Source organism: Patella vulgata, chromosome 4 (assembly GCF_932274485.2).
Source record: "Patella vulgata chromosome 4, xgPatVulg1.2, whole genome shotgun sequence".
NCBI lineage: Eukaryota > Metazoa > Mollusca > Gastropoda > Patellidae > Patella > Patella vulgata.
Window position 1 is genome coordinate 84,481,630 of NC_065882.2, and position 23,887 is coordinate 84,505,516.

General features: G+C 35.8%; 1 protein-coding gene across 4 annotated transcripts in view; it reads right to left on the reverse strand.

Moving 5' to 3' along the window:
- Nucleotides 1–385: 385 nt before the first annotated feature.
- LOC126818286 (putative ankyrin repeat protein RF_0381) overlaps nt 386–23,887 on the reverse strand; it is a 29,939-nt gene continuing 6,437 nt past the window's right edge. Inside the window, exons 2-4 of one of the 4 annotated variants that reach the window (XR_007679179.1) lie at nt 19,768–19,934; nt 8,598–8,823; nt 386–522 (exon numbers count right to left, since the gene is read on the reverse strand). Coding sequence is in view for 3 of the 4 variants with exons in the window: in XM_050545612.1 (XP_050401569.1) it covers nt 4,878–7,835 (2,958 nt within the window). In the remaining variant the exon portion in view is untranslated. Of the gene's footprint in view, nt 523–2,380; nt 8,824–19,767; nt 19,935–23,887 lie in introns of those variants that run through there. The other 3 variants (XM_050545615.1, XM_050545612.1, XM_050545614.2) reach the window with 3 other exon arrangements.

The window sequence follows — 23,887 nt, forward strand, 5'->3', positions numbered from 1 at the left end:
TAACGTCTTATGTAAACAATGCACGCGCCATTCAGCCAATGATTGACGTCGCGTGTTGTGATGTCACGTGTTGAAGGCAGTCATCTTTTACAGAGATATTAGAAGACTTTCGTAATCCTCTGTGAAACAGATGGGTGATATCTGTGTTACACAATGGTACAGGGAGATAACTACAGTTATCATTAGGATACAGACCACCATTAATTTCCCCATTGACTTCAATGTTAATTCTGGTCTTTTTGCACACCTCCAATTTTTCCCCAAATTTTCGTTGTGCTGATTGCTTTTCACTACAGACAGAGGAACAAATGGTCATGTCTTTCCACTAAAAATTTTATGAGGTTGACCACCCAAATTTTGAGACACACAAACTTGAAGAGGCATACTAAAAACATGTAACTATTTGCCGTACATATCACCGTAGCCAACCTGGTAACCCCGTTATGCTTACGTATCAAAATCATGAATATTTACCAAGACCTGGCAGAAATTCAAACCCTCTTCGTCCATTCTAGACCAAAACTGAAACAAAAATGGGCATGCATAAGGGGAGAAAAGAGACAGAGAGAGAATTGCTATAAATAGACGAACTACAATTTAATGGTGGTCTGCCTCCATTAGGGGCTACAGACCATAATTAATTTACATAGACTTTATCCCTGGCCTTTCTTGTCCCATTAACGCTGTCTTGGTAGTTGTAGGAAATCAATTTGATCCGAAGAAGACCCACGAAGTTCGGGAGGCGACCCTAATCTTTGTCACGTACAAGTGTGAGTTCAAATCCAGACAACTTGACGCAGTAACAGACCTTACGACTTCAAAGCCACGTGTTAGACCCCACCCACCCCCTTTTCTTTTATATTATTATTGAAGCACATGTGTGCGTCACTATGCTGTGTAACCTTTTCTTATATTACTTATATAATATAAATAACCTATTTGTATTTAATACAGGAGTAATTGTTACTCCTTAAAACTAGTTGCCTTTCTTTCTGGTCAGAGATAAATGGTTATAACCGGATTAACCGTACCTACTAATCCTATTGTTAGATTTAATCCCTTAATTCTCATCTTCGTTTTTCGGTTTTAGACCTTATCGGCATCCCAAGCGATATTGTTTCGTTCTATACAACAAACACAGAATGATACCACTGGGATATCGAGGATGGGTTTTACACTACGACTTCAAGCGAAATAACTAAATCATATATTTGACGGCAATTATCAACACGGTGTGTAGTAAACACGCAGACTAGAACTTTAATCGGATCACGCATTCACGCGCAACTATAATTAAACACTGTATGTTATTAAAGATACAGTATGTAAGATTTAGATAAAGACCTGATCTGATATAATAGTTCACATAAAGATAATGTAAAATGGATAATTATTATTTAAAATGTCATTCAAATTCTTATTGTAGGTGAAAGTAGTCGTCGTTGTTTTAGTAATTAGGCTATTCAGATTTTATATTACTCAAATGACAACGCAGTTTCTTCCCTTATATGGTCGCTCTCTTAAAATGTACACAGTTGGCATGTGTTCATAGGCATGTGTTGGAAGGTGCCGCCTTAGTACTGGCCTTGGTGTCTTCGTTTTCAAAATTGCCAATGTTTATACTGAGAATTAAAACAGTTCCTAAACCGTATACTGTATTATACGTTACCACCACCCTCTACCATTACACACATGACCATAGTAAACTGTGTTTACATTATCCCCCGGCCCCCTACCATTGCACACATGACCATAGTAAACATAGTTTACATTATCTTCCCGCCCCCTACCATTGCACACATGACCATAGTAAACATAGTTTACATTATCCCTTGGCCCCCTACCAATGCACACATGACCATAGTAAACATAGATTACAATACCCCCCTCCACCATTACACACATGATCATAGTAAACAGGACTGTAGACAGATAAATTAGAAGGAGTGGTTGGATATTTCGAAATAATAATTACTGAGGTCAGGAGAAAGAACTCTGAGTGCCCCCCAAGTCGGCGCTGTGGTTGGGTTTATGCGGAATCTGACTTAAGTGAAATCAAGGCCTATTTTGCATATCTTAAAAAAGAATAGTAATCAAGACGAACAAGAATCACCATATGACCTTTAATACTAAATACAAATTTGACGGCATTTTGTCCAGATCAATATTCGTGTTAGTTGAAGGGGAGACAATCTGGGCTAGAGTGCTAGACTATTTCCTTTCCCTAGCTGGTCCATAGAGTCATGTAGTTGGAATTCTTGGCTTGTCACACTTGTCAATTGGTCAATGTGTTTACTGGACGTCAACCATAGACGTTTCTGTTCTTTAATTTACATACATAGATCAGGTATATAGAAACTAAAATTATAAACAAACACAATTCAAACTTTCTATTGTTTTAATTTACATACATGCATTACAAGGTAGATGTTTATATACTATAATTTGCGGGAAAACCAACAATAGACGTTTCTATTCTTTAATATACATACATAGATCAGATATATAGAACTAGAATTTATATATATATAAACAAATACAATTACAACTTTCTATTCTTTAATCTAGACATACAATAGATATACACTGTATCCATTACAATAGACAATAGATAATAGGTATACATTGTATCCATTACAATAGACAATAGATATAGCTTGTATCCATTACAATAGACAATATATATACCTTGTATCCATTACAATAGACAACAGACAATAGATATACATTGTATCCATTACAATAGACAACAGACAATATGTATACATTGTATCCATTACAATAAATCATGCAGTGACTTTACAAGGTAGATGTTATTATCACAATTTACATATAATTAAAAATTATTATTCTTAAATTTACGCACACGTACACTAGGTATATAGTATAATGTATCCATTACAAGGTAGCTGTTATTATAATTTACATACATACATCAGGTATATAGTTTAACCATTTAGGATATAAACACTTCCTATTTTGCATTTAGAGAGGTGTTGTTGTGCATTAGAACCCAAGACGCGGGTTATAATGAAAAATACCCCTCTAAATGCGAAACAGGACGTGTTTATTGGCATTGTAACATGCTATTATTTAGAATTATAAAAGAACTTATTTTATTATGTAAACTTCAAACTTCGTCATCAAACTGCAAATCGGTTCCTAGCGCGAGCTGGCCGCCCTTCTACAACCAAAGCATCGCAACGTCGATCGCGACTCCGTGACCAGGTCCTTTTCGATTGCGGATAAACAGATAATAACTCAATTTGAAAACAAAAACAAAAAGATAGACTGGCACTGCCAGGCAGGATACGCCCACATTTTCGAGAGATGGATAGAGAACAATTAATACTGAAATTGATTTTTCCTACAATCAAAGGCAATAATTCATTAAGTTACAATTTGATATGGGCAAATATCGATAGGAACCAAGATCTTTGGGTTATAAACACGCATGTCAAGTTTCATCAATATCGGTTCAACATTGTGACCTCTATAGGGTCCACAAGCCTAAAAACGTGATTTTTCGTACAATCAGGGGCCATAATCCATGAAGTTTCGCTCCGATACATGCCAATATCGAAAGCAGCCGAGATCTTTTGGGGATAAACCTATATTTTTAAGTTTCGTCAAAATCGGATAACAATTGTGACCTGTAGAGAGTCCACAAACATTGTGGACGGACGAACGGACGGACAGGGGCGACGGCATAATACGTCCACATGAAAATGTGGGCGTATAACAACACCAAGGTGGTAACATTTGATCCGACAACAGATCCGATTGATACTATCATAGAAATAATATGTACATGAAACTCATGGAATATTTAGTAAATATATATATAAACAAATAACACGACACACTCGAATAGTAGTGGTCTGAATTATCAGCGGGTAACATATATACATGTGGTCAGTCATGTCAGTTTCAGACCCTCAACACAATTTTGTTGCTAGTTCTTTGTCTGACAAGAACAATTCGTGCTTAAACATCCCAAAATAACCAAAAAAACTACGTGATGCCTAGGATTCTAGCGGTTGCTATGTATATCGTTATGACGTGTTGTTAATCAGTGTCAATTTAAGCATAATTCTGGTTTATTTCAGCTGCTATGTCTACTCCCTTATCATAATGTACATACAAGCATAACATATATATTAGATTATGTATATAGTGTATCCATTACAAGGTAGATGCTTATATACTAGAATTGAAATACAACCAATCCCCTTTTGGTTATGTTAGTTAGTATAAATATACATACAAGACGTTACTTTGTGTATATAGACATACAAACATGCATTAGGTATACATTGCATCCATTACAAGGTAGATGTTACTATACTATAATTTACATACAAGAATATTAGGTATATAGTGCATATGTATATCCATTACTATACTATAATACTATATATTAGACCATAATTTACATACAGGAATATTATTTACGATGTTATTATAATATAATTTATTTGTATATAAACAAATGGTTTCAATACACATATTGTTTCTTTTTAATACTGTATTATATAGTTAGTTATACTGTGTATAAATCTGCTATAACAGCTGTCATACATTACATTAATCAACAATATATTAATGAACTGAAACACACATACTTATCTATTTGGACATCAAGATGATACAGTAATACACAAATATGTAGAAAACCCTTCAAAACTCCCCCACCCCTCAAAAAAACAAAAATAAATAAATAACTGCTTTCATTAGTTATAGTGTATTGCTCTATGCAGTAATTTCTACATGAAATCAACATTATGGTGACTTTAAAAACAATTCGCGCTTTAGCGTGTACTCGGAAATATGAACGGGCGACAACATATTCAGATACAGACGAAATATCCTGGTTTCTACGAAATCACCACCTGTTCACCATTAGGAAATTTCTGGGTTTTTAGGAAATCTTGTCTTAGTTCATAATCTGTATTGAGAGTAAAATACTGGTAGTTATATTGCCTATATCCAAAATCTCTATCTCTATCTATATCATAACCATCATAATCATCATCATCATCAAAATCATTACAACCATCATCAATATTATCTATGTAGTAATCTTGTGGATGAAGAACATCTTTTAGTAGAAGAAAATCATTTAATCCATATGGTAATTCTAGATCATTAACCTGTTCCTTTATTCCCAATCCCAACTTCTGTCTAATGATTCTTCTACACATGGACATGAGAGATATATTACTACAGAATCTAATAAATTTTTCTGTGCCCCGCGAGTGAAAGGTGCCTTTGTCTTCTTCATATGGTTTATTTTCCTCATCCAAATTTAATGTTGTCATTATTTCATGCCCTTCGGCGCCACTAAGATATAACAGTTTCCTCAGTTTATCTCTTTCTGGAAGACTTAACTCAATAAGATCAAATTGGTTATAGTTACTTTTAGCTGAAGATGTTACGAGATTCTTAATACAACAGTTTTCAGCAATTAGATATCTAATGAAACAAATGACGTGACGTGGTTCCCAGAAGAAGGGGAAACATAAGACCGTTTGGATAATCGTGTTACCACCCAGACAGGGTAAATTGAGAAGACCAGTATTACCATTAGATAGAAGTAATTTAAAACAAGTCAAATCAAATACACTATGATAAATATTAAGATATTGTAGAGCAGATCTTCCCGAATAGTCTAACATGGTAACTATGGCACCAGCTTGGAGTAGTTTCCTTATAAGAACTCTGTCGTTTTTCATTGCAGCCATCATTAAACTAGTTCTACCGACATTATCAGGAATATTTACATCTATTCCATCAACACCAAGTAAAATATCAATACAGGCCATGTATATTGGATATATCTGTCTACAATAATTCTTAACAACATCATTTACCTGTCTCTTGTTCAAACCATCTTTAAACATAGTAAATCCAAGGATGCATAGATGAAGGGCTGTATGGCCCTGGTTATTCTGTGCATTGATCTCTAGTCTAGGATGAAGTGTCAACAGTTCTAAATATTTACTGTTTAATAAAAAGGCAGCTATCATAGTAGGTGTGTTGGTTTTAGAACATTGATGGTTGATGTCTAGTTCGTTATTTAACAACCATTTAAACTTGTTTAGGGAATAATCATAGTTAACACCAGCTAAAAGATGGAGCATATTTTCTCCTTCAGCTGTAAGACCTTTAACAATCAACCTTCGCCCAATATAGTAATTGAACAACTCTAATCTCTTACAATTCAAAATCTTATGATATAACTTAACTCCGTTGTTAGGTGATATCAGATCTGAACCCGAATCTACAAAAAGTTTAAAGATGTTTGTAGAATTAATCATGTGATATTGAACACAATAACATAAAGCTGTATAACCATAAATATCAGCCAAACTTAGATCAGAATGTTGAATCAACAGTTTCAATATACTGGCATCAGCTTGTTGTTCTAAATGATGCATTAAAGCCGTTCGGCCCTTCTTGTTTCGATGGTTTACATTACAATCGGCTCCTAATAAACTGTTAATCAACTTACATTTCAATTGAACATGTGTGTCCTTTCCTCTCTGTAGTTTGAATTTTATTCCGTAAAGTTTAGACATATGGAACGGGGGCTTATCGTCAAGGGGAGGTCCGTTTACATGGAAATAGAACAACGGGGTGTTACCTTCATAGTTAGGTTGGTTTACATTTATTCCCAGGTTAATTAAGGTATTAACGAGCTGTATATATTTCTCTTCATATTTTAGGCAAGGATACATAAAACATAAAACATAGTGAAGGATGTTGCATTTATATATATCAACATAATGTACATCAACACCGTGTTCTAACAGATATATCCCAGCCTCATACAACCCTCCTCCTACGGCTATTAATATAGGTGTATATTTATGTGCATCCAACTTGTTTACGTCTACACCTGCATCAACTATTTTAACTACACATTTTAATAACAAATCATGTCTACCTGTATTGCCATGTCTGTTATAGCTATCCAAAACTATGTGTAACACATTTTTATGGCGCTCATCAACATAATGTTTATTAAACCCATGTTCTAACATATATAACACAACTTCATACAACCCTTTTATGGCAGCTCTACATATAGGTGTCTCTTTCACTGCATTCAACTGGTTGACGTCCACACCAGTATCAACTACCTTAACCAAACATTGTAGTAACATATCACGTTTACCTGTACCGTCATGGCTCTCATAGCTATCTAAAAGTATGTGTAGTAGATTGTTATGGCGCTCATCAACATAACGTTTATTAAACCCATATTCTAACATATATAACACAGCTTCATACAACCCTTTTCTGGTATCTCTACGTATAGGTGTCTCTTTCACTAAAGCCAACTTGTTGACGTCCGCACCATTATCAACTACGTCAACCAAACATTCTAGTAACACATCACGTCTACCCGTATTGTCCTGCCTCTCATAGTTATCTAAAAGTATGCGTAGTAGACTGTCATGGTGCTCATCAACATAATGTTTATTAAAACCATGTTCTAACATATATAACACCTCTTCATACCACCCTCTTCTAGCCGCTAAGTTTATATGCTCCTTTTCCATGTTGATGTCTAGATCAGCATCAATTACTTTAACCAAACATTGTAATAACAAATCACGTCTATCTGTATTGTCATAGATCTCATAGCTATTTAACAGTATGTGTAGTAGATTATTGTGGCGCCCACCTATAACATAATGTATATTATACCAATGTTCTAACATATATAACACAGCTTCGTATACATCTGCAAATAATAAGGTATATAATAAAGTAATTCCAATATTCATAACGTTTAGTTTGTGTGTTATTAGAATCTGTCCACCCATCTATAGCTGGTGCACACAATATACAGAAATGAAATGAAATGAAATGGGGTTGTTCTGCTCCGACTGGGCTAACGAAGACGAGAAAACGCCATGCAGTGTGTTATGGCCTACTCTTATATCGAATTCTAACTGCCAAGATATATATTGCTTTTTTTCCTATTTTATTTTTAAAAAAAAAAAACCTTTTTAACAATAACCATTCGTATACAATACAGTTCAGCAGGAATATATACCGAAAACGTACAAATAATGATGATAGTTTTCTTCTATTGAACAGAACTTGCACAGATTACTATCGCTAATCTTCCATTTGCATCTAAATATTTTTAGGTCAAATTTCCGTTGCACGCCAATGTATACATGGGACCTCGGTTTTTCGTCCCATCCGAACGACTAGACAGTTCTCCTTTTCAGACATCCCGTACTACACCATTGACAAGGGGAAAATACGTCTGGAAATCCCCATGAACTTTCTCGGCCAATGCAGGGATCTAGAAAGAGAGAGAGAGAGAGAGAGAGAGAGAGAGAGAGAGAGAGAGAGAGATGGGGTTTAACGTCCACTCGACACAAACTAAGGTCATTTCGGGACTAACGCATGGATCAATTTTTCCTTAATAATTCGCATGCGCATAGGGGTCTTTAGCAGTGGGAGGACCCGGAGAAAACCCACGAGGTTGCAGGGATCGAACACGCGACCTGATTGATAGCGAGTCCGCCCGCGTCTTACCCACTTAGCCAGAATAGCCTATTTAACATACGAACCTGTCACCGTGTGGCGACTCATCAACCATCCTGTTTATCTGTTATCTTTATGTAATATGTTTGCTTGTTGCCTATTCTCCATGCAGCATAACAAGTATTCCTCTTGTTAAACTGTTTTCTTTATGCGCATTAACTTCCTTTTTCCTTAGGTAATAGGTTTACGTGTTGGTTCAACCTCCATGTAGTTGCAGTATTCGTATCTGTTATGTAGGTGTGATTTTATTGCCTATAAATAAATAGTAAATACATATCACTAAAATGTTTCATTATAGGAGTGCTGTATGGAAAAATCATTTAATCCTTCCATTTTACTTATACCAAGGTCATTGTCGATTGATTTTGTACCGAGCCAAACAGCATCTCCAGAAAAGGATAACCAAGAACGATGTGCTTTGAAGACGTTTGACTATGCAGTTACATGAGGAATGTTGGATAACCAAGAATTAAACGCTCATACATCGTGCCGGTTAGATTGTATCCAAAATCTGAGAAATGAAATGAAATGGGGTTTAACGTCCTACTGCTCTGCTCCTATCCTGGACTAATGAAGACGGGCATGCGCCATACGGTGTGCTATGAGGGAAATTTTGCCCGGGCAGCGGCGCTACGACCTACTCTTATATCGAATTCAAACTGCCAAGGGATCTTTTACGTGCACACCAATGTTTACACGGGGCCTCGTTTTTTCGTCCCATCCGAACGACTAGACAATTGTCCTTGTCGGGCCCTCTTTCTTGCATCATTGACATGGGGAAACCACGCCGGAAAATCTGGATGAACTTTCTCGACCAATGCAGGGTTCCAACACCCGACCTCCAGGCTAGCGAGCCAGCGTCTTAACCACTTTGCCTCATCGTGATCCCCAAAAAATCTGAGAGAGAGAGAGATAGAGAGAAATGGGGTTTAACGTCCACTCGACACAAACTAGGTCATTTCGGGACTAACATGGTTTAATTTTATTTCAATAATTCGCTTCCGCGTAGGGGTCTTTAGCAGTGGGAGGAAATCGGAGAAAACCCACGAGGTTGGACAGGCGACCCTACTCCTTGTCACGTACAACCGGGGATTCGAAACCACGTGAGTTGACTCAATCACAGGCTTTATGATACAGCGCGCACGTGCTAACCATCCAACCCCCCACCCCCACAAAAAAAAATCTGAGACAAATGTGTCAAACTATTGATATGAAATGAAACGGGGTTTAACGTTCTACTGATCTGCACCGAAAGGATTATAAAAGACGGGCATACTCTATACAGTGTCCTACACGAGAAATTTTGTCCGCACAACGGCATTACAACCTACTCTCGTTTCGAATTGAAACTGTCAAGGATTATTTTACGTGCTTGCCAAGGGGCCTCTAGATCAACTATATACCATTCCTTGACATGGAATGCCCCATTTAAGTAATTATCACAATTCATTGGAATTTGTTTGGATTCTAGTTCTCCCTACACCAACGGAGACATATTTAAAGAAGCTAAGTCTCAATATCATCCAAAATCTTCGATATTGAAAACACAAATTATTTGTCAATTTAAATCAACATTGATGTTGTGATCTTACAGGGAAAAGATGTGCTTGTAATATCCAATATTTAAGACAAAATAAACATTTTACCATTGGTACACGAATCGTGTACCATAATGCGTTTCAGCGTCATTTGGAACAAGGGACTCAAAGAACGAGGCTAGACATATTCCACAAGTCATGTCAAATGGTGACGTTATATTCTTATCTGGAGAGCATGCGCAATAAATACCATCGGTGTAGACTGGAATAACCAGGCGCTAAAGATTACCATTCAACTGAGACTTCTGGCGTATTTCGCCGAACATAACTGATTAGAAATTACAGTAAAAACGGCAACGAATGAATGTAAATCAGTTTATATAAATTCATATTACATTATTATATGTGTTGCGACCCATTTGTGCCAATTTCTAGGTCCCAAATATTAGCGATTTAGCTCCTTTAATATCAAGAACCATAACTCCGAAAATCGTTGACAATCACAGCCCTCTTCGTCTCATGATCTTTAAAGTCAATCGGATATTATCTTTAGCCTCTATGGCGATCACGGGCCATAACTCCTTCAGTGATAATCGGAAATCGTTAATAATAAATAGGAATCCTCATCTCAGGATATTCGGTCGGTGTAGCCGCTAGAGCGGACGCAGGATATTTCATAACTTTGGCAGTAATTATCGGAAATAATTGAAAATGAATAGGATTCTTTGTGTAAAGATCTTAAACACTGTGTATTTAAATTTAAAGCTAATCGGATATTAACTTTAACCTCTAAAAGCAAGACCGACGGGTGGACCGACAGACGGGGGCGACAACAATATTCGACCCCATTTTAATGTGGGAATATAAAAAATTCAATTATCCCGAAAACAAATAGAGGTCCGTCCTTGACATAATAAATCTCCCCTACGTTTCAGAAAAGTCCGATAAGCAGGTAAATGTCATCTAATAAAGAAGGATAATTGGAAAGATAGAATAATACAAGCCAACAGTGAGGCCTATACCTTCCCCCACCCCCCACACAATATAGATGACACGTGTATCTTTTTGTAAAGCATGGAGAAAACAAACTTAACCTAAACAGAATGGTGATAATATAGTACAAACACTGTCGTTTAAAATCACAGGTGCTTGGCTTCCGTGTCATCTCCACCAGGTATAACTTTTGATGTCAGGAAGTCGCGGTGGTGATTTGTTTGTACGATGACAGTCACAAATTTAAATCGATTATTAAAACGAGTGTTGAGATTTAAGCCTCTACGTGGTCTACTGTCGACACAAAAAGCCACAAATTAAACTAGAATTAGTAAACAAAATGATTCTAGCCTAAATATGCATTATGTAAGAGTTTTATCTGCCTATCGTCGGTCTTTTGCATGTCTTCATTCATAATCAACTTGGCAACAAGAAATTTTTGCGCTCGAATACCTGCGTACGTTTAACCCAGTGATTCTCAACCAGTGTGCCGCGAAATTTTGAGCGGCACACTAAGAAAATATGAGAAAACACGTGATCCCAATAGAGTAGTCAATGGTGTCTACTGCTAAGTTCATAGCTGTGTTTTTATTCATTTAGTTTGATTCATTCTATATGTCTATGACTAGGGTTGTATTCCGTCTGACTTCCCATGTTTTTATTTTGCAAAATTCAGACATTTTTCATACATATTTAGTCAGGTGTACCACTATTTTTCGTGTGTTCCAAGGTGTGCCGTTATCAAAAAAAGGTTGAGAACCGCTGGCTTAACCGAAAATTCAGGAATTTGTAAATCCATAACTCTGTTCTATCGTTCAAATATGAAGGTGTTGACTAGTGGTTTGTTTGGCATATAAAACCAAGGTCTTCCCGTGTTTATATTACCCCCACCCATATTACCATTACACACATGACCATAGTAAACGGCTGTTTACATTACCCTCCCTACCATTACACACGTGACCGTGTTTACATTATCCCCCCTCTACCATTACACACATGACCGTGTTTACATTACCCCCCCACCATTACACACATGACCGTGTTTACATTACCCCCCCCCCCCACACACACACACACCATTACACACATGACCATAGTAAACAGTTTACATTATCCCCCTTACCATTTCACACATGACCGTGTTTAACTTACCCCCTCCTCCCCTACCGTTATACAAATGACCGTGTTTACATCCACCACCCCCCACCATTACACACATGACTGTATTTACATTACTCCCCCCCTACCATTACACACATGACCATAATAAACCTGACAGTAGAAGATCAATTAGAAGGAGAGGTGGTATATTTCGAGATGGGATATTGCCAGGTCTTGAAAAAGGCAGCTGTCTCCCAGTTGGGTTAGGCGGTATTAAACTTATGTAAACTGTTGACTCATTTTGCATATTTTTAAAAAGAATAGTAATGCATGTTGTAAGCCATTTGTCATGTTGCGTAGTTGAGGCATTGATTCCTTTATTTATTTTGTGTCTGTTAGTTTAGAATTTCGCCTCGCCTTATGTGACTAGGTTTATTAATAAGTCTCATTACATCCATACATCTCGTAGACTGGATATTTTTTTATTCTGGCTCAAGAAGTGTTTTTGTCAGCGTTTGTACGAAATGTTTTACTTTTACTTAGCCTTTACGTAGAATGGATATTTTTATCCTGGCTCAAGAAACGTTTCCGAAGAAAATGTTTTTAGCAGCGTTTTGAGAAAGTGTTTTGTAAGTGTTTATTATTACATAGTTAGAGACGACCACAAATCATTCCGGGACCACGTAAATCCGGATACCTGAATTTGACTTAGCCATCCCCAACCAAAAATTATATGTATCATAAATGTCTTTCCATTCTTATTAAAGCCTTTTTAACTTCCTGATATTATAGTTTTGTTTAATTTATTTAACTAACAGTGTGCGGGTAACATTATTAACTTTACCCTCTAAAAGCATGTGGACGCAAGACCGACGGACAAAAGGACGGACGGATGGACCGACCGACGGGGGCGACAACAGTATTCGACCCCATTTTAATGTGGGCGTATAATATTATTATTATTATTGTAAACAAATAATAATAAATGTTCCCGAAACGTCCGATAGAAACTGTGGGCATTCTTGCAGGAGGCGAAAAGAAATACCGATCCGCGTCGCCTCAGAATAGTTTACTAAATGTTTGAGAAAACTCCGATGACAAAGTGTGGACGGACCGACGGAACGAAGAAAAAGGTGATTACAATATACGTCCACATTAAAATGTAGGCGTATAGAAACCCGTTTTCATAATGATTCTGTATTCTAGTGGTACATTTTGTTCCTCAGTTTACAATATTAACTTGTGAAAGATGTAATATTTTGAAACTTAATTTATAGTGTAAATGATATGCGATTGATATATTTCTGGTTTTGCAAAGTCCTTAATCAAGAGTATGTCATTTTAAATAAAATGAAATCGGGTTTAACGTCCTACACTGATACTCGGCTAATGAAGACGGGCATACGCCATACAGTGTGCTATGAGGGAAATTTTGCCCGGACAGGGCCACTAAGGCCTACTCGTATATCGAATTCCAACTATCAAGGGTTCTTTTACGAATCCCCCGTTGTACGCGACAAGGATTAGGGTTGCCTGTCCAACCTCGTGGGTTTTCTCCGGGTCCTCCGGTTTCCTCCCACTGCTAAAGACCCTTACGCGCAAGCGAATTATTGAAATAAAATTAAACCATATGTTAGTCCCGAAATGACCTAGTCTGAGTCGAGTGAACGTTAAACTCCATTTCTCTCTCTCTCTCTCTTTACCTTCATACGTAAGACAAGTAATTCCATTTTATTCCATACTAACATGAAGTTCTCACAAGCCATGTTTCCGATAGATGGATGCCCCCACCCCCCAACGGCAAGAATTCACTGAAAGGCCCTAAAATAGGCACGGCAGTTTAAAGAAGCGGATATGGCCGAATACATTAAACTCAATAGCCTACATGAGTACACCTCCCCCCCCCCCAATCTTCCAAACACGATAAAATATAAAAAACACTCTACAATGCACAATATTGAAGCAAAATTTATCCATTCTGAACCAAAAAGCAAACAATAATTGTCATGTAAAAGGGGAAATATGGCCGAATACATTAAACTCAATAGCCTACATGAGTACCCCCCCCCCCCCCAATCTTCCAAACACGATAAAATATAAAAAACACTCTACAATGCACAATATTGAAGCAAAATTTATCCATTCTGAACCAAAAAGCAAACAATAATTGTCATGTAAAAGGGGAAAATGCTACACTGAAAAAAAACTCTTGTGTTGGATCTAAACACAAGGACTTGTGACAGTGTTACATAATGACAGATGTTATACACGCTTCGTGCCATCTTGACACGTGAAAGCGGAACTGATTTTATATCAACCTGTCTGCTATCGTCACCCATGGTGGTCCTGATGGCATTCAGTAGTCATTTCCATAATATAAGCTTATGGTTGGTCTGTTTTATTTAATTTCCTTTGACTTTTAAGCAAACTATACTGAATGTTAAATCTGATATGACGCAGTAGCCAGATGTGTAATGGGATCCTTTGTCTAGAAGGGTTTATAAACCCAGAGATGAGACGAGACGGAGGGCAGACTAGGCGAGGGCGTCTAGAAGTTAACCTTGGACCAGACAGCGGCCATGTAAGTTAGTCGGGAATTGGCACCCAAGGGACCATGGCTCTCTCAACACCAGCTAATTACGGAGTCTTAAGTTTTGTACATGATACGTTTGAGAGAGAGAGAAATGGGGTTTAACGTCCACTCGGAACAAACTAGGTCATTTCGGGACCAATATATGGTTTAATTTTTTTCAATAATTCGCTTGCGCGAAGGGGTGTTTAGCAGTGGGAGGAAACTGGAGGACCCGGAGAAAACCCACGAGGTTGGACAGGCGACCCCACTCCTTGTCACGTACAACCGGGGATTCGAAACCACGACAGTTGACTCAATGGCAGGCCTTATGATACAGCACGCACGTGCTAACCATTCGGCCATCCAACCCCCCTGATACGTTTGAAGAAGGATAAAAGTAGTATAAGATGTTAAGCCAGTGTTGTCCCCAAGAACATGAATTGACAAAATACTGTAACATCTCGTATTAAAATTATTCTACACAAGCTTGTCTAGATTTATAAAAAAAAAATTCATGTAACTAATTACGTCGAATTTTAAGATAACATTTATTCTGTTACATTATTATCCGTGACAATATGATTTCTTTTTTAAAAACAAACATTATTTTAATTGAGAAAATCGGAATAGGGTTGGGGAACTGGCTTAACCTATGTAAAACCTTTCTTCCTGAATTTGAATGTTGAGGAATTCATTCCAAACGTCAGGTACAGATCTCCATGCTACTTATCAGTGTATGTATAGTGCTATACCTGCAATATCTCCTACAACAACGTATTTTATAATAGTATACTGATATATTTATTTAATTAGACATAAAAGATTATTCTGATTATAATAATAATAATTGATTTATATAGTGCCAATAATTCAACTCAGTGAGCTGCTCTCGGGCACTTTACATAAGTACAACTAATATAAAATTACAACAATCACACGATATTAATCTATAAAAAAAGACAAACAAAAACAGGAAAAATCTGACACAAACTCAGCTAGAACCGTATTCCTTTGTTTATTTTTACATCTTGTCTCATGCAAATTATTACAATGTCTGCACTTGTAAAAGACTGATTGATATTCACCCAATAAACTTGATACATCAACGAAAATTCTCGGATGATGTAAAAATTAGAACAATAGTGTTATATTTAGGTTTAGAAAATGTCTGAATGGGCATGGAAAAAGCTGAGTTAATCTTTTCATTTAATTTTATTGGTACATTAATCGAAATTGGAAATTTATTGCTTACCTGTAAAAAAAAAACCAATCAAAATAAATTACTCTAAAACAAAAGTAAGAAATATTTATTTCAGTATTTTGCGATATCACTGTGGAAGCGAGCATTAACCCCTACTGTACTACAACAAGCCAACCGTGTCCTTAAGCAATGCTGGATTAGTATGGATTAATTACATAGCCCAGCGACACTGTTAGAACCAACCCCAACAGTGATATATTTTTGAACAAAGTATACAGAGAAAACAAGAATATCAGGTTTGTGATTTGTTGTTAATGCCATGTATTTGTAATGCAAATTTAGGAGTAATATTTTTCTTTTCGGTTAAAACCCCAAGCAGCTACACTAATTTTAATTTGCCGAAGGGCGTATGGCTTTGGCGGGCAAACTGATGATCAAACAGTATATTTCCAGGTATATAAGGTAGGCTAATTCAATATTCTATCATATCCTAATATTCATAATTGTTTTTCATTATGATTAATTATTCAAATAATCATTCTTAGGATGCACCCTCGACTCCAGGCAGTCCTAAATTGCAATGTTTGTTTTGTGTTCTGTTGTTTTCTGGGCGCCATTTTGAAAAACAGACATGATATACATACACGTAGATAGTTGATAAAAAACTGATTGACTTCCATTTTTCAGATTGCAGAAGATTTTAGTAATATAATTCAGTAGTAGTGCAGTCTAATTGCTTTAAAAGTAAATTTGAATTCGGACAAGGATCTGCAATAAAATTCAGTTGAATTGCATAATAATAAAAACTTATTTCTTCAGACCAAGAACATGCCAAATTGGTTATTGCCTTGTATCACTGCAACTATAAGGTACAGACAGTCCTGAGCAAAAATAATAATAAAATATATTATAGAAGAAGTGCACGTATAGGTTTAATATGGTTCTCAGATATGTAACTATGTAAAGACGGTGGAAACACTTGCTATTGGGCTATCTTTCTCACAGTGAAGCGGGTGTGTAATCATCACAAACTTCAAATGCGCATAGCTATTTGGACAATTGGCATATAATGCCACCAAAGTGCTCATTTGGTTCAATGTGCAAATTGGTGATGCATGTAAAAGATTACACAGCACTTTCAGTTTGAAGGGGGAGTAAGCAGTAATGTATTTAGTAAATACGAAAGAAAGATATCAACCCTACATTCCCATCAAATTCTCTTATAGATATATTGGCGGAAACCCAACAGTTATTTTGTCACAATTTGTTCTTAATGTCACATACCACACCCTCTTTAAATATTGTTTGTATATAGACTGCAGTGTAATCCTAAACACTAAGTATTGTGCTTGAAAACTTATTTTTCTTTTCAAAACTACAATTAATTTTCCTGTACCTTATCTATTCTCTTTTATGTACTGTATAATTATTTTTGTTAAATGTATACTCTTTTAAAGGGAATATTTCTTTTACTATCTTCCTTGTGTTACTATCTTCTTAAAGTGCATGTATGAGCAGAACAGTGTCGTAATTCCTGGAAATCTTGATGACTCTACTCTCAATTCAAACATAATGTTTACTCTTTGGTATTTACTTTTTAACGCTTTTAATCACTGAACCAATGTCGTCTCATCCCGTTGCTTAAGATTTGTATTTAAATATTTTGTAGATATTATTCAATGAGCGCCCCTTTTATGTACAAATGTTTTATTTTATGACAAAAGAGTTCTATACCCTTTTATAACTTCTGCATATATCTTTGGTTAGTTGTTCTGTGTATGCCTTTCAACACTATAAATATGTTGTAAATTTCTCTTATATTCCCTTTCAGTTTTGAAAGTATTTCAATTTAGTGCATACATAATCTTAATAGTGCATGCTTGGTTATTATTAACGATATTTAAATTATTTCTCTCTGGGGGTTGAAGTAGGGATATTGTATATACATCTATTGTATTTCCAGTGCTTGTTTTAGGGGTACTTAAATCCCTGTCTTTGTGATTGGGATGGTGGGGGGTCATTATATAACACAAGTTTATTAATATTGGAATTAACTTTGTTTATTAACATTCCACGTGTCTATTTAGTGTTGATTTCGCAGTATTATGTTCATTTTCTTATAATTAAATTGATAAATACTAATTCAACAAACAAATTTATTATTATGTCATTTATCAAACATTACAGTTTAAACAGAACAAAAGGAAGGGAGCTGCAGGAAAGGTTGCTATACTGGAAATAAATTGAGAAAATACAACACAAATTTTTGTTTGTGGCTATATATGAAACAACGCATGTTTCATAAATTACAACACAAGTTTCATAAATTTTAACACAGGTTTGATCAATTATAACACAAGTGATGTGTAGATTTTCACACAAGTTTCAACACAAGTCTGTGTTGTTTGATAAATTTTAACACAAGTTTTGTGTTGTTTAAAAAATTAACACAAGTTTTGTGTTGTTTCAACACAAGTTTGTGTTGATAAAAAGGAACACCTAACACAAGGTTTTTTTCCGCGTACATAACGGTTTCATGTTGACACATCGATCAATTGGGAAAACCCGGAAACATACCCCCGTCCACACACCCATCCGAAAAACAAAATAAAAACCAAAACAAACGTTAATAAAAAACACAAATACCCCAAAAACAAACGAAGATCTATAAAATATAAAATGATAAAAGATATAAAAAAAGAGAACAGAATCAATTAATAGTGCGGCAATTCGCGACAAATTACAATAACAACTGTACCTGCAATATCGATTAAAGATAACTTCAGTTTACATTACAATAACTTTACCTTGAATAACTGCACCTTAAATTATTTGTTTCGACAAGCTCTGATTACAAAGTGAATTGATACAATGTACATGTACAGAAATAAAGGACTTGATAGCTTAAAGGGCAATTCCCGATTATAATTTGGTGAAAAAAACTGCTTAATTTTGTGTTAAAAACCCATAATGCTCTACCTAGAGCCGAACAACTAACTCAATATATGTGATACATTTTCAAACACCTTAAACCTAAGCTGTATTATACTGTGTCTGGATAAAACAGGCTTTTAATTTTAAAAATAAGGTGTAGGTGAAATTTACAGTTCGTTATCAAATACAGCACATGGCCACCCAACGAAAAAAATGACCCGAAATCTTAAAATGGTTAGGTGTCCGTATAAGCGGTTTTCACGTTCACGTCCAAACGACTAAATATTTTTAGCTGAAATTTTGAGACAAGGTACATACACCATTTCTCTATATTTTGGCGGTTAAATTTCATATGTACACGGAATTTCATTTTTGAGCCTCTGTTCAAATCGGTATAGTCCCTTTAACAGTTAGTTTTCCCGTTACGATGAATAGGTATTGAGTCACGCGTCAGGAGTTCCAAGCGGTATAAAGATAGCTTGATTGATACGAATCTAGTGTCCAATGAATGTAGAATTTACCTGTTCAACCCGTTTTACACGTGTATAACGTTTCGAGTTCTTGTTGTAGTGTCACAATGATGGGATCGATATAGAAACTGTTCTAGTAGTTATTTAGGTTATATTTACCCCAGTTGCCATCGTCTTCTGTATGAGACAGAGCAGGTGCCCTGTTTGAATTACCCCTGGTACCACTTCTCATTTGGACTCACATGGCAGATAATTTGTTTTTACTTTAGTTGATAGAAAACAAGTTGTATTGGTATGTTTTAATTAAACGATACGAATGTATCAATATACCTTGATATTCTGTTTGACGTCACTACAGACTTTTAACATAACATAACAACTCACCTATATACTTGAACAATCCTGTAGTTGCCTGATGAAATATTTCTTTCCCTCTTTTAATGGCGATTTCAGAAGCAAATTGTCTTCCGTGTTTGGTTTATGCAAGGCAGATTATTCTATTTGAATGCTCGTGCACCCAGACTAGCAATTGTGTTCCCATTGACGTAAATCTGTTTTAAGAAATGAAAATGAAAATTAAATAGGGCTTAAAGTCGTAATGTTATGTTCTGGCTGGGTTAATGAAGACGATAATACGTCATACAGTGTGCTATGGGGTCATGTTACCCAGGTAGCGACACTATGGCCTACCGTTATTTCGATGATCTTATTCGTTATAAACACAAAGACCGCAACATAACAATCATTTAATCTATAGGCTGTTTACTTACTGATCCTTCCACATCTAAATCTCGAATATCCATCAAATCCTGACAGAAAAAGTAAATTCAAACACTCTTCTGTTGTATTTCAACTTAAGTTACTACGTAGATCGGAGAATATAATAACATATTGGTAAAGTATATGATTATTGTATTATTGTTATCCATGTAACATAATATCATATGCGTATAGTATATATTCAATTAAATACGTGAATATCTGCGTCATGCCCAACTAATTTAACACAAGTATAGGCCTATACAAGTCAAGAGGGTATTTTATTACATAATATATATTATAATTATGGTCCTTGTCAAACCAACAGTTAAAGGACAATGTTGGTGTCAGCCATTATTAAATATTTGATAGAACTGGTTAAACACGTTCCAAATATAATTTTAACACAGCGATCATTGCTACCATAGATGGGTAACGAAGATTTGAAGAAACGGAAGTGAAGAAAGCAGACGGAAAACACGAGTTATCCTTCTGACTGAAGTAACGAGTGATAACATGGGGGAATTTCTGCCGACTGATGATTCGGTTGAAGAGGAAAGATTGTTATATGAGACTGTGAGGATATCTGACATGAGAGTCGTTTAATCTGGGGTCTTCCCTGAAACTTTGGACAGTGATTTAAAGTATTAAAAACGGTGGAAAGTATGTTCGACTCCAAACAGTATTGTTTACATTGTATCCGTTTTGATAGCCTCGTTTGTCACGCAATCAGTTTTTCTACAATATTCTGCTATGCGCTGGTTAATTGGGCGTAAATTTCGTGAGTCATGGCATAACGTTATGTAAACATATTTGGTCCAATTTGGAGCTCTGTTTAAAGCCTAATGAAATTGTTACGAAGTTAGCTATTGGTTGTTAATCGACCAGTCATAATTTGGAACAGATACTTGCTTCCATTACAGCAGTGTTAAATAGGATTAGGTCTAATAAAACGAAACACTGCGAGTATGATTCACTCTATACTTAATAAAAACATGGTAATGTACGGACTTTTTCTATTTGTTTCGTTTTCTCTTATTAGTGACAGTTAATTCATTTTATAAATTGTCAAATATCCTCTCACAGTCTCATATAACAACTTCTGGTCTTCGAAGGAATTATTAGTGAACAGAAATTCGCGCGTGTATCTGTTATCGCTCGTTACTTCTGTGATGATCCGAAATTTCTGTTCTACGACTGTCTGTTGCAAGAAATCCCCGGCTCTAAAATTCCTAACCATTTCTTCAGCTTTTGAATTAAACGGCCAAAACTTGGTGACATACCTGAAATGTCACTCGTTGCTTTTGTCGTCGAGCCTTAACGCCTAGAAGTTCGATAAAATTCACTATTCCCTTGTAAATTTCACATTTTTTGACATTGTTTTATTCTCAGAACGTAAACATTACGAGTGCGTCTGCGTAAAATGGGAAACCAGCATTTCGCGTAAAGGGTAAACCGGAATCTCCAAATCGGGTACATTCGATTAAAAATGTTTAGTGAAATAAAATTCTCCGGTTTGTTTTGCGGTAGTAATACTTATTAGCGTTTGACTTGTTGGTCGGATTAATATTATGTTGTGTTTCAACTTGCTTATTTCGTAGAAATTCTCATTTACCCGTTTGGTTTTGGAGAGCGTGGTCTGGAAATGTGAATTTGTATAAACCGTTTATTAATTTTCCAAAGTATATAGGTTCTGATCAGCTGTAAATAAATATTACAAAATATTTATCGAGTTATCTCCCTTTGGCGATACAGTTTTTAGCGTATAAAATAATTATTCGATTGAGACAGAATCAACGGCATAATATACACGATGACGATAGGTATAAACATTATTAATACCTGATATTATTTTATCTCAATTTAGCTGATATATATCTGGATAGCTCTCGTAAATAAGCTGAGCAAATCGGGAATCGATTGTCGTACCCCGTTTTCCCGCAATTGTTATTTAACTTTTTCATATTTTAATATTTGTATTCTAAACATTTATATATACACGTAACGAAAATCCGTGTATCATTTTGAATTTTTGCCATTTCCAAGACTGACTAGCGGTACCATACCATAGAGCACGGTCGGGTTAATTCAAAGATGACTGATAAGACTGATACGTGAGTAGATTTGTATGAAAACTATTAACATATTGCCGATTGCCATTTCACCATGGACCGTCCATTTTATAGGGCCAGGTTAAATAAGCTAAATCGGTAATATGTGTGACCTAGAAATGGAAACAAATGGGTAGCAACGCATATAAAAATAATAGACCGCAAAATTTTGCTATTGAAAAGTTTGGTCTGGTTTTGTGCCCCCAGCACTGAGCCTCCAGACTATAATGTAATAGGAATGTATATAAACTGGATTACATTCATTCGTCTTTTATTTTACTATAATTTCTAATCAGTTATGTTTGGCGAAATGCGCCAGAAGTCTCAATCGAATGGCAATCTCTAGGGCAGTGGTTCTCAACTTTTTTTTGCCAACGGCACACCTTAGAACCAATGAAAATATAGCGGCACACCGGGCCAAATATATATGAAAACATATTTGAATTTTTCAAAATTAAAACATGGTAAGTCAGACGACATACAACTGTAGACAGAGATTAGTCATAGACACATAGAAAGTCTCAAACTAAATAGCGAAAAATAAACCCCACAGCTATGAACATCAGTGAATACTCAATTGGGAACACACGGTTTTTCGCATTTTCTTAGTGTGCTGTTCAAAATTTCGCGGCACACTTTGGAAGATCTCACGGCACACCTGTGTGCCACGGCACACTGGTTGAGAATCACTGCTCTAGGGCCTTGTTATTCCAGTCTACTCCGATAGTATTTATTAAGCATGCTCTCCAGGTAAGATTATAGCGTCACCTTTTGACATGACTTGTGAAAATATGTCTAGCCTCGTTCGTCTAGTCTCTTATTACAATGTTTATTTTGTCTTAAATATTGGATATCAGAAGCTAAACTTTTCCCGGTAAGATCACAACATCAGTGTTGATTTAAATTGACAACTCATTCGTGTTTCAATGTAGAAGACTTTGGATGATATTTTAACACCAAATAGGTAGTGAATGAGAGTTGGGGTATGAATGAGAACAACTTTGATTTTTTTCGTATTTTCTTGATAAATTTGACAGATTGTAGTAATATGGATGGCAGGAATTTGTGTTAAAAAACACATGTAGAATAATATTATGGTTTTGATTAATTATTCTCCATTGCCAAAATATTAGCTATGGTATAGGTTTATTTTGAAACGCAAATTAAATTGTTTATGAAATATTGTGAAAATAACAGGACATGGGGGCTAAAGATTAGGAATAGAGAAGAAATATGATGGCTGAAACAATATCGTTATCTTTAAAAATTATTGATTCTAAGTTCATAACCCAAAATATAGAAAGTATGCTGGTTATATAGATACGGTAACGCAGCCATAGTTTACTAAACAAGTCGGTCATTTGCATTTTTCAAGGATAAATTAGTATTGTTTGAAATACACGTGAGTGGAAAATTACTAATTAGCCCACACCATTCGGCACCTATAAGAGAGAGCGGGACTAGAATAGTTTTTTTTAGATTCGAATTGGATTCTTTAAAGATCAGACACGCATTGGGTTTTTTAAACGACCATTTTACGATGTAGTGGTTTCCTGAGTCTAGCCACGCTGGTTAGACTTTTACAGGAGTGGGGTTGAGAGAAAGAGATGTTAATTTTAAATATTGTAAGGCAG